Below are 10,880 nucleotides of genomic sequence, written 5' to 3'. Positions count from 1 at the left end.
ATCGGGCTATCGCTCCGTCCTAGCTGGCATACATGTGTTTCCCGAAACGGTCACACTGGCCGGCTATTCTCGCAATTGAAATTGTTTTTTGTTTACATGCCAATTGCTGACTGAAAAAGTGAACCACTGCCATGGAGGACATCCAGATGGACACCAGCTCGCCCACGGAGTCCAGCTCCGAGGTGAATTTCAACGCGGACGAGGAGAAAACGGCCGCCGGCCTTTGTTACTGGTAAGGGGTTTGCTCTTGTTTTGGTGGCAAAGCAGGCTTTGATGGAGGATGTTTTTGCAGCGGCAAGGAGCGCAATCTTAACATTGTGGAGTTGCTCTGTGCCACCTGTGCCCGCTGGGTGCACGAATCCTGCGTGTCCTACCAACTGGGAAAGGGCAAATTGCTGCCCTTCATCACCAACTATGTGTTCGTTTGCAAGAGCTGCTCGGCCAGCGGATTGGAGAGCTTCCGCAAAAGTCAGGCCAGTAAGTTAATATGTCTCTATATCGTTAGGGATGGTAATGACAAGCACCATCCCGCACACAGCCATTTCCCAGATGTGCCACTGTGCCATTGCCAACATGCAGCAGACGGCTTTCCGCGAGGGACGTCGTCAAATCCAGTTCAGCAAGGACAAGGAGATCATCCCGTACATCGAGCAATACTGGGAAGCCATGACCACCATGCCGCGCAGGCTCACCCAGTCTTGGTACAGCACCGTCCAGCGATCGCTGGTCAAGGACGTCCAGACGCTGTTCACATACGAGGAGCACTCGGAGCACGGGTCTATGTACGGGTTGTTCCACCAGGATCTGCGCATCATCAAGCCCAACTACGAGGGCCTCAGCAAAAGTGGCGCCCTGCGACTCACCGACGATGGATACACTCAAGGTGAGTTCAGAATGGGATTAAATACAAAGTTTACTTGTAAGAGGTTTTAGAGTTAAGATTTGGTTAGAGCTATTATTATTGTTTGTGTTTTGCAAAACATTATTATACAATTAAATGCATAAACATAGAAATGTCTTGTTAGTTTCCTAACTGCTAACAAAAACTTAAGCCATTGAGTAATTTATATTTATAAATATAAATATCAAAAATATATAATTATTATAGTAGATTTTTGTTTGATTTGAGTCGTTGAAATTTTTTATAAATTTTAAAAACTTATAAATTTTTATTAAAACTGTTGATTTGGTAGTGTGATTAATAACCTTGGGCTATTAACTTAACCGTTACTGTCATTCAGTATAGCTACAAATGAAACATACAAAAAATCAAAAAGGGATTAGCATTTTGAGACCAAATCGGCAACACTGGCCGGCCAGCTGATTTTTGCACAGTGGTTCGCGTGTCCCCCATTGTGGGCTCCTCTACTGCCCCCTATTTATCGCCTCGTCCGCATCGCACACTCTCCGCAAACAAAACAAGCACTCTCTTCTCCGCTGCTCCCTTTAGCACGTTCTTTCACAAGGCAACAACAACAATGGCTGGAAATCGCAAATCGGATCGTAGATTCTGATTTGCACACGCACACATAGGCGCAAAGAGAGAGGAGAGGAGAGAGAAGAGAGCAGCCCCACGTAGTCAGATTGTGGGCGCGGCGGGGGGCGGAGTGGGGTGGGGCTGGCAGAAGCGCTCAACTTGGCTCATTCATTACAAACATTCACCACAAACAAATAGTTACGCTTGGAACACTTTTGCGAGTGTGTGTGGTGCTGTTTAAGGGGAATTGATTTTGATTTGATTTTAAGCACTACGCAATTGGAAGACCCCTGCTCCTCCTAATCTCTTGTGACCTGCTCCTGGTCCTATAAGGAGTTCCAGCCATGGCGTCATCGTTTCCGGATGAGGAGTGTAAGGCCGGGAACCTGGAATTTAACTAGCAAAGCCTATTTCATGGAAGTAACGCCTGTGGGAAACAACTGGAACTGACTTTCAGAAGTATCTTTGAAGTAGCTTTTATAAGTTTCCTAGAAAAGATACAGGCGGGGATTCAGTGGGATAAGTGATTATGTATTCGTTATTGTAATGTCAATATAAACCAAGTTTTTAGACCAAACATTTTACTACCCAAGGATACGCCCCTTAAGATACTATTCAAAGAATTCTCTAGGAAACTTCAAGCAGTGAAATATCTTCAAAAACTCACTTGGCAAAAACGTCATTTAAAAACACATATAACCATTAGTTTTTTTTTTCGTAAAATATCTTTATGGATAGACAATATATTTACCGAACAAATTTTTGCTAGCATTATAACTAATTTGCCCTATTTTTTGCAGCTGCCCTGTCAAAGAATAATCGACAGAAGAGAAAATTCCCCGGCACGGACTCAGGGCCCACGGGCAAGAAGGGTCGCCCCAGCTCCGATGTTACGGCGAATGTCAAGCTGCCTCCACACGGCTATCCCCTGGAGCACCCCTTTAACAAGGATGGCTATCGTTACATACTCGCCGAACCGGATCCACATGCCCCCTTTCGCCAGGAATTCGACGAGAGCTCCGACTGGGCGGGGAAACCCATTCCGGGCTGGCTGTACCGCACCCTGGTGCCCCATTCCGTGCTTCTCGCACTGCACGATCGGGCGCCGCAGCTGAAGATCAGCGAGGATCGGCTGGCGGTCACTGGAGAACGGGGCTACTGCATGGTCCGTGCCACTCACTGTAAGGCGTTACTTTACTATTGCTAGAAAGTAAGGAACACACTGTTAATCTTGTACTTTCTGCCTCCAGCTGTGAATCGGGGTTGCTGGTACTTTGAGATCACCATCGAGGAAATGCCCGAGGGAGCTGCCACGCGACTTGGTTGGGGCCGAGAGTATGGCAACCTTCAGGCCCCACTGGGCTACGACAAGTTTGGCTACTCCTGGCGATCCCGCAAAGGTACCAAGTTCACTGAGAGCCATGGCAAGCACTACAGTGAGGCCTATGTGGAGGGCGACACCCTGGGATTCCTCATCGAACTGCCCGAGGAGACGGCGCTCGACTATCTTCCCAACACATTCAAGGATCGGGTAAGTAATCTACACTTTCATTATGTGGTAGAGTTCATTCATTAATGCAAACTAAATAGGGTAAAATAGTTGAGGTGGCAAATCCCAAAGGAACTGAAGTTATAAAAAAAATAAGTTTTCGTAGTAAAAGATTTAAAAATTAAACTATGCAAGGACATTCACTTTTTCCGGTTTTTAATGCTTTTCCCAAAGAAGTCTTTGTTTTGCTATTGTAAAAAAGATGAAGGTCGATCTAGATAATTAGCCCATTAGCCCATGATACCCCTTTACATTTCTTTTGTACTGCAACCCTCCCTAATTAGCAATCCTGTTGCCATCTATTTGTTCCCCAACAGCCGCTGGTGAAGTTTAAGTCGCATCTGTACTACGAGGACAAGGACAAGATCACCGAAACGCTGAAGAATCTGCACATTCTGCAGGGCAGTCGCATCGAGTTCTTCAGGAACGGCCAGTCGCAGGGCGTGGCCTTCGAGGACATCTACGCCGGAAGCTACTTTCCGGCCATTTCGATCCACAAGAGCGCCACCGTAAGCGTGAACTTTGGACCCGCCTTCAAGTATCCCGAGGTGCTGACCGATCGCAAAGCCAAGGGGGTAGGACATATCTGATTGTTCTTAGCTAATTACTTGATTAATTGAACAATCCTTTCCAGATGCACGATCGCGTGGAGGAGTTGATTACAGAGCAATGCCTGGCAGACACCCTCTACCTCACCGAACACGACGGACGCCTACGCCTGGATAATATGGGTATTTAAAGGGATGAGTCGTGTATAGGGAACATGTTTGGGATCAACAAGGGGGAATATCCATTTTAAATCGATAAAACTATAAATAAAGTGTGCTATTTTTGTATGCATTTTTCCATTGGTCAGCAAAATATAAATAAAACTTTTAAAAACTATCCATATCCAGTTTATAAATCGGAAACACAGCAACATACATTTTTAAACAAGTATTTTTTCTTTCTACAGGAATTGCGTTTTAAATGATTTAAAACTAGAGTGTTATATTTGTCAATTTCAATTGCAGTTATTATTATTTCAAATATAAGTTTAATTTTTCAAAATTTTATATACGTTTTTTTTTTAAAACTTGAACACTTAAAACCATTTATGCTTTCTAGAATTCAACAACTTTTTCGAACACCCTCCAAATCAGTTAAAAGTACCTATTTTATTTACGTAAGTTGCATTTTTAAAGATTTTGAAATTAGAATTAAACGTAAATCCTTTATTCTATGTGAGTTTTAAGATACCTGAACACTTTAAGATATGTGAAATGTATTATCCTTTTCAAAAACCTCCCAAAAAATGCAAGGGTATTGCTCTTTTGAGTTCGGTTTTATTGTTTTGAGGTTACTTGAAGGCTTTGAATTTCGAGGCACTGTAGGGTATGTAGAACGCGCTGCTGGGGGCGAACTCGGAGCGCGGATGGTGCACTGCCGCCGAGATGGACCGCCCCGTGGATGGTGTGTGCGTGTTGCTGGACACGACGCTGGTGGCCCCAAACGGATGCATGTGCATGTGCATGTGCCTGTGCATGGTGGAGCGGTTGGAGGAACTACTGTTGCTGTTGTGCCCGCCGCCGCCGCTCGAGTTGCTCTGGCTGGAGGTGGCCGTGGCGGTGTTGTTGGCGGTTGCCAGCAGATCCCTGCTGTGCCTGCCCAGATTTAGCGAGGGCAGCACCACCGCGTTCCTGTTGCTGAAGAAGCGGTTGGCGGCCATGGGCATGTGCCAGGCGGAGGAGCGATGGTGGCCCTGGTGCGGCAGCACTGCGGACTTGGCCTGATGCAGTTGCTCCTTCTGCTGCACCTGGGTGAGCTGGACGAAGCTGCGGTTGTTGAGCAGTCCCCGGAAGCGCCGGTTGGTGTCCAGCACATTCAGGATGGGCGGCATGCGCAGGCGGGCCGAGTGGTTGGTGGCATGCTGGTGGTTGGTGGCCGAGGAGATGGGCAGGATGGGCGGCTGGTGGTGGCTTCGCTGGCGCTTGAGCAGCTTCACCGAGACGGAGGTGACCCTTAGATCCCTGTCCAGCAGATCCACCAGCTTCTTCTGGCTGGGACGCAGGTAGGAGCGCGGTTCCTCGGCCTTGGGTGTGAGGAAACCATCCTCCGCCTCCTCATCGTCCTCATCCTCCAGGGAGTTTAGGCTGAGATTGGAAATGGAGTCGATTTCCTCCCGCGTCTGGCTATCGAAGCTGTTGTGGTGCCGAGTCCTGCGGCCCAGCAAACAAGGGAACTTCCTCTGCCAGTCGGCAATCTCGTTGCGCAATTCCGGCTCCTGGAGCTCCTCATCCTGGGGGAGCAGGGGATCCTCGCCGCTCATCAGCCGCTCCACCCGCTCCCAGTCCAGCAGGTTCTTCTTGATGGCATCGTCCGCCCAGGGAATGGAGCCCACCGAGCTGCGATCAATGCTGCTCGACGAATAGGGCACATCCTGCAGAAACTCCGAGTCGTCGGCGTCATGGTCGTCTTTGTCCGCTTCCGCCTCCGTGTTATTGGTGTTGTTGTTGGTGGCGTTATCCTTGCAGATGGCACCCTCATTGTCCTCCAGATCCGCTCCGAAGTAGTAGCGTCTGTCTGAGGACATCTGAGGTCAAAACTGGATCGGCAAACGAGCTGGACTCGTTCTTCCTTCGCTTTCCCCTTCGATTGCTCCTTGGTCCTTGCAATCGCGCAAATCCCCGTGGGTGTCCTTCCGATTCCGGTGTGACTGTGTCTGTGGATATGTGTTCCCCTTCAAAATCGATGCCGCTAAAGGCGGCGCGAGACAATTGTTGTGTTGTGGCCCATTCCAGTTTGGCTTGTTATTTATTGTCCTTTTGTTGTTTCCACCACCGACGAAACAGCGCAGGCGCAGGATCCACGGCGTTGCCAGCACAAAGCAAAAATAACGAGCTATCGTTTGAATAATTAAACATGCAACTTATTCTTTCAGGGTTGTAAACTGAAATTATTAAGAGGTAATTGTACTATATTGAAAAATGAATAACGTTTACACTTTAAGTTTGGTAAAAATTTTAAAAAATTTAAGCCACATTTTAAGCGCGAAAAATAAACAAAATGTGAAATTAGAATAAAAACGTTATTTAAATAATTAAAATAGATCTAAAATGAGATATCTGATCCATCCAGATTACTTAGAACATTATTCTTCTTTAAAATTCGACAGCACTGACTGCGCCTAAAAATAAAAAGGGTATTCATTAAAAACATCGATAGGTCCGATATTTTGAAAACATCGATGACGTCGTGGTTGGCATCGATGATTGTCCACCTCTAGCAGACACCAAGGAAATAAAAAATATTTGCCGGGCGTTGTGATGTTCTTTTTCGGCTGAAACCCACTCATTTGCCAGCTGGCGAGCGCAGGAGCAAGAAGCACACGACCAGGACACCAAGAGGGCCATAGGGATGTGGCACGAGGCGAGAAAGCAGGAGCGTAAGATCCGCGGCCTGATCGTCGACTACCGAAAAAGGGCGGAGCGGCGGCAGTATTTCTACGACAAGATCCAGGCGGATCCCACCCAGTTCCTGCAGCTGCATGGCCGGCGGAGCAAGATCTACCTGGACCCTGCGGTGGCCGCTGCCGGCGATGGAGCCGCCATCATGCAAGTGATATTCAGTTGGAGCTTGAAGCCCTTCTTTTGCCCTGTGCCCTGACTAAGTCCTCCTTACTAAGTGCTTGTCCTTTCTTGCAGTGTGCCTTGGCAGGGCCAGCAGGATAACCTCATCGATCGCTTCGATGTGCGTGCCCATTTGGACCACATACCGCCTGTAAACAAGGCAAGCGGAGAAGGAGCCGACGGGGATTCCGAGCTGACCACCGAGGAGCGCCAGCTGAACTACGAACGCTATCGCATCCTGGCCCAAAACGACTTTCTTAATGTGAGCGAGGACAAGTTCCTGCACCAGCTCTACCTGGAGGAGCAGTTTGGGGCCAATGCCCAGTTGGAGGCGGAGCGGAATCTGGCCAAGAAGAAACAAAAGTCGGGTGGAGCTACCATCGGCTACTCATACGACGATGCGGGTGGCGATGTGGCCACCATTGGCCCGCAGCCCTTTGGGGCCGCCAGTTCGACTGGAGCTGGAGCAGCTGGAGCTCCCCCAAAGGGCGACAAGGCGGAGGGCAGCGATGAATCCGACTCAGACATCGACATGGACGTCTCCATTGACATTGGCAAACTGGACACCGCCCAGGCCCATGAGCTTAACGCCTGCGGTCGCAACTACGGCATGAAGAGCAACGACTTCTTCTCGCACCTGACCAAGGATGCGGACGAGGCGGATGCCTTGCGCATTGCCCGCGAAGAGGAGCAAGAGAAGATGCTGCTAAGTGGGCGCAAGTCAAGGCGAGAGCGGCGAGCCCAGAAGGAGCGGAGGATCGCAAACAGACCATTCAGTCCGCCCAGCTATGCGGCCAAAGAGGACAAGGACAAAAAAAGCGGCGGCGGCAAGGGTGGCGGCGACAAGGAGAAGGAGGAGGACAGCGACTCGCGATCGCCATCGCCGGCGGAGGCCGGACCGGAGAAGATCACCTACATTACCTCATTCGGCGGCGAGGACGAGATGCAGCCGCACTCCAAGATCACCATCAGCCTGACCAAGCCGGGCCTCACGCTGGGTGAGTCCTGCATCAATGCCAGCAGCGGAGCAGCCATTGCAGCGGCAGCAGCAGCTTCCTCCGTGTCCTATGCCCAGAAGGTCAAAGACAACCTGGACAAGCTGAAGGTGATGAACGAGTCGGCCAAGCGGCGCAGCAGCAGACGCCGTTCCCGCTCGGACTCCCGCTCTCGTTCAAGGAGTGGCTCCGCCTCAAGGAGTCGCAGTGGCAATCGCAGACGGAGTCGTCGCAGTCGCAGCTATCACAGGAGAAGCAGGACGCGCTCACGTCGTCGACGGAGGTACTACTCCCGGTCGAGATCTCGCTCCAGGTCTAGATCAAGGTCAAGAACAAGGACTAGGTCACGCAGCCGATCGCGATCTGGTTCCTGGAAACGGAGCTACAAGTCGCGCAGTCCCAGCTACAAGCGGTCCAGGAAGCGCTACTCCTACTCCTCGCGCAGCTCCAGTGCCAGCTCCTACAGGCGAAGGAGTCGCTCACGGGAGCGTTCCCACTCCAGTCGCAGGAGTCGCGCCAAAAAGAAGGCCACACCACCAGCGCCTCCAGTGGCGACAGTTGGTGGCTATTGCCTGAGCACCACCACGACTACGACGACATCCACCCTAACAGCGGTGAAGCTGCTCCAGCAGCAGCCAAAACCAATGCCACCCATGATCAGCTATCCCCTGCCGGCACGAGTGCTTAATCTAAACCAATCCGGGACAGCTGCCGCTACTGTTCTAGTGCAACCGCAGGTGGTGGAGCCACCACCGCCGCCACTGAAGCGCTACTACGGCCGGAAAAGGGCCAACGACACCTCCTCCTCATCCTCGTCGGGAGCGGAGAACAGCGAGGCGGCCAGCGACAACGAGGAGCAGCCACATCAGCAACAGTTGTTGGGAAAGCGAGCAGAGGACTCCGATGATATGGAAGTGGACACTGCGTAAGTTTGTGTGTGCTGCAGAGAGTGGTAAAGTAGAACAGCCAAAGAGTAGTTTATAGTTCCCAAAACATGTGTAAGCCATAACTGATTCTGGGATCTCTCTTTTGCAGGTCAGAGCGCTCCCATGCCCTCCAGCCGACCATGTCGTCATCGAGCAGCACGGGTAATCAAACAGGCAAATATAGTTCTGCTACCGAAACCAAAGTCAGTAAGCAAAGCCAAGTGACACATGCCCCACCCAACTGGAGTATACCACAAAATTCACGTCTCAGCCTCCCGCAATCCGCCATCCAAAACCAATGAGCAACATTCGGACCCAAACAGGCAGCACCGTGTTCTCGTCCTCGTTCCAACCCCGACCAGTGACCATCCCTTCCCTGCCTGTCCCCCTGTTTGATGCATTGTCTTGTGTCCCCCTTAATAAGCCAATGCAGCAGTAGTCGTTGCAATTATGAGCAGGAGATTGCAATGCAATCAAGGATGCATTTGCCACCCCATTATGTTTATAAAGACGTCCTGTTTGTCTGTATTTCCGTTAATCTGTTGCTATGCAGGAAAGTTCAGAAAGTAGCACGGTTCCCATGGCACTGAATATCTGCAGCCATTTTTGTTGTAGCTTATATCATTTCAATAAGTCCTTATTCCTGTTTTATGAGGCGTACCATCACTTGATCAGTTTAAGTATAATATTTGCAGTTCTATATTAAACTCTTAATCATTTTTAGCTATCATATAGATCCTATACCATTTTTGTGCGAACTTTTGTACATGTGATCTTTAGGCATAATTGCAAATTTAACACCATATATGCTAAATAGTACCCTAATTATAACCCTTTGCTTTTAGACAGAGGTATGATAAGATAGCATTGTAAAAGACAGTCTATTCCTCTTTCACACAAACGTTGTACAGTTTTTTGTGATCATCATATTTTTTTTAGCATCCTAAAAACGATCAATCTGCATAGGTATTCAGAGCTTCGGTTCCCGTAGCTAGCTGTCCTACTGTTAGTGCGTAGAAGTCCTCGACTGATAACAGATGATGGACAAACTGACAACCGACTGAGATTCCCACTGCCCAACACATTTTCGACAGCCAGCCCCTGCTCCCTGAAGCCTCAATTGCAACACCACGAGACTTGCTAAATAAATATCTGGTTTTACAGGGCTCTGGACATCCGAGTTCTGGCGGCGGAAGACCCAATCTGCGCGAGCGGCTTAAGCGAAAGATGCAAAACCTACTGAACCGGCAATGTAAGCCAACGTGGAGTGTAGTGTGATGTTCACCAAGCGCCTTCTACAATCCCCGGGAGTGGAAAACTAAAAGCGGATTTTTGTTTTGCAGATAAAGCCGATAAAAGGGCTGAGATCGAGAAGACGGAAAGGGAGCGTCTGCAGCAGCAGGAACGTGAGGATGAGATGCGCGAACTGGCGCTGAAGCTGCGCAGGAGGTGAGTATCTTGATGTGGTTGGCTCTTCTGGGCGTCCTCTCACATCTACATATTCACAGGCGGCGTGAGCTGCGCCACAAGTATGGGACCCCTTCGAGCGGCAAGCTTTCGGGCAGCGAGGCGGAATCGGTGGCCTCGGAGGGCCAGCTGCTGGCGAAGACATCCTCCCGCCGCACCCGCAGCAGATCGCACAGTCGCAGGCGGACTCCGCCGACGGAGACACAGCCGCACAGCAGCCGGAGGAGCAGCAGTCGAACGGAGAGGAGGCGTCGCACGAGAACGCCCAGTCCCAAGCAGCACAACCGGCGGCAGCTGCGTTCACGCTCCAGGAGCGGCAGTCGCGGCAGTCGTGGCAGTCGCGTGGAGCGGAAACGACGCTCCCACAGTCGACGACGGAGTGGCAGTCGAGATCGGCGACGTTCCCGCAGCCGAAGGAGTCAGTCCCGGCGGCGGAGACAGCGGGACCGCAGCATGGAGCGGAACCGCGAGCGGGAGCGGTACAGGCAACAGCATCATCATCAGCAGCAACAACAGCAGCAGCAGCACGAAAGGATGCGCGGACGTGACCGCGATCGAGATGCGGATTTCGGTGGCAGTGGCTCTTCAAACAGAGGACGCGTCGTCATATCCGCACCGCCAAAGCTCAAGAAACTGGTTGACTATTGAACCCGATGATAGCGCTGTGAAGGAGCCTCATTATTTTGCTTTTCACTTATTATACACTTGATATTCGCTCGATTGTTTATAGATTTAGGAATCATTTCTGGAGCGTGTACTGCGTTAACTGTTGATTTTGGCCCCAATAAAATAATTTTAGCTATAACGGTTAAGAGTTTTTGCAGAGAGATCATATTTTTTTGTACATTTCAATTTTAC

The 10,880-nt window shown here is 50.0% G+C and overlaps 3 protein-coding genes across 7 annotated transcripts; 2 read left to right on the top strand and 1 right to left on the bottom strand.

Moving 5' to 3' along the window:
* The first annotated feature begins 9 nt into the window (after positions 1 to 9).
* Positions 10 to 3,894, top strand: LOC128252195 (set1/Ash2 histone methyltransferase complex subunit ASH2). 2 transcript variants are annotated; one of them, XM_052979723.1, is made up of 7 exons: positions 10 to 232; positions 293 to 477; positions 539 to 883; positions 2,278 to 2,658; positions 2,728 to 3,008; positions 3,344 to 3,601; positions 3,661 to 3,894. In XM_052979723.1, exons 1-7 carry the CDS (start codon positions 132 to 134, stop codon positions 3,763 to 3,765), a joined length of 1,656 nt encoding a protein of 551 aa, XP_052835683.1. In that variant the 5' UTR covers positions 10 to 131; the 3' UTR covers positions 3,766 to 3,894. The 2 variants fall into 2 exon arrangements, with proteins under 2 accessions (XP_052835683.1, XP_052835684.1); XM_052979724.1 differs by lacking the exons at positions 10 to 232; positions 293 to 477; positions 539 to 883 and adding an exon at positions 1,340 to 1,849 and having other exon boundaries at positions 3,661 to 3,891.
* Positions 3,895 to 4,335: 441 nt separating this feature from the next.
* Positions 4,336 to 5,944, bottom strand: LOC128253888 (uncharacterized). The gene has a single exon (XM_052982595.1). It carries the CDS (start codon positions 5,596 to 5,598, stop codon positions 4,366 to 4,368), a length of 1,233 nt encoding a protein of 410 aa, XP_052838555.1. The 5' UTR covers positions 5,599 to 5,944; the 3' UTR covers positions 4,336 to 4,365.
* A 314-nt stretch (positions 5,945 to 6,258) lies between these two features.
* Positions 6,259 to 10,827, top strand: LOC128261999 (CLK4-associating serine/arginine rich protein). Of its 4 annotated transcripts, XM_052995996.1 has the most exons (6): positions 6,260 to 6,619; positions 6,710 to 8,554; positions 8,665 to 8,758; positions 9,720 to 9,807; positions 9,899 to 10,004; positions 10,064 to 10,827. In XM_052995996.1, exons 1-6 carry the CDS (start codon positions 6,423 to 6,425, stop codon positions 10,668 to 10,670), a joined length of 2,937 nt encoding a protein of 978 aa, XP_052851956.1. In that variant the 5' UTR covers positions 6,260 to 6,422; the 3' UTR covers positions 10,671 to 10,827. The 4 variants fall into 4 exon arrangements, with proteins under 4 accessions (XP_052851984.1, XP_052851975.1, XP_052851965.1 ...); XM_052996024.1 differs by lacking the exon at positions 10,064 to 10,827 and having other exon boundaries at positions 6,259 to 6,619; positions 8,665 to 8,717; XM_052996015.1 differs by lacking the exon at positions 10,064 to 10,827 and having other exon boundaries at positions 6,259 to 6,619; positions 8,665 to 8,729.
* The last annotated feature ends 53 nt before the right edge of the window (positions 10,828 to 10,880 follow it).

Source organism: Drosophila gunungcola, chromosome 3R (assembly GCF_025200985.1).
Source record: "Drosophila gunungcola strain Sukarami chromosome 3R, Dgunungcola_SK_2, whole genome shotgun sequence".
NCBI classification, from domain to species: Eukaryota; Metazoa; Arthropoda; class Insecta; order Diptera; family Drosophilidae; genus Drosophila; species Drosophila gunungcola.
The sequence above is the reverse complement of the archived record's forward strand: the minus strand, read 5'-3'. Positions and strand labels throughout refer to the sequence as shown.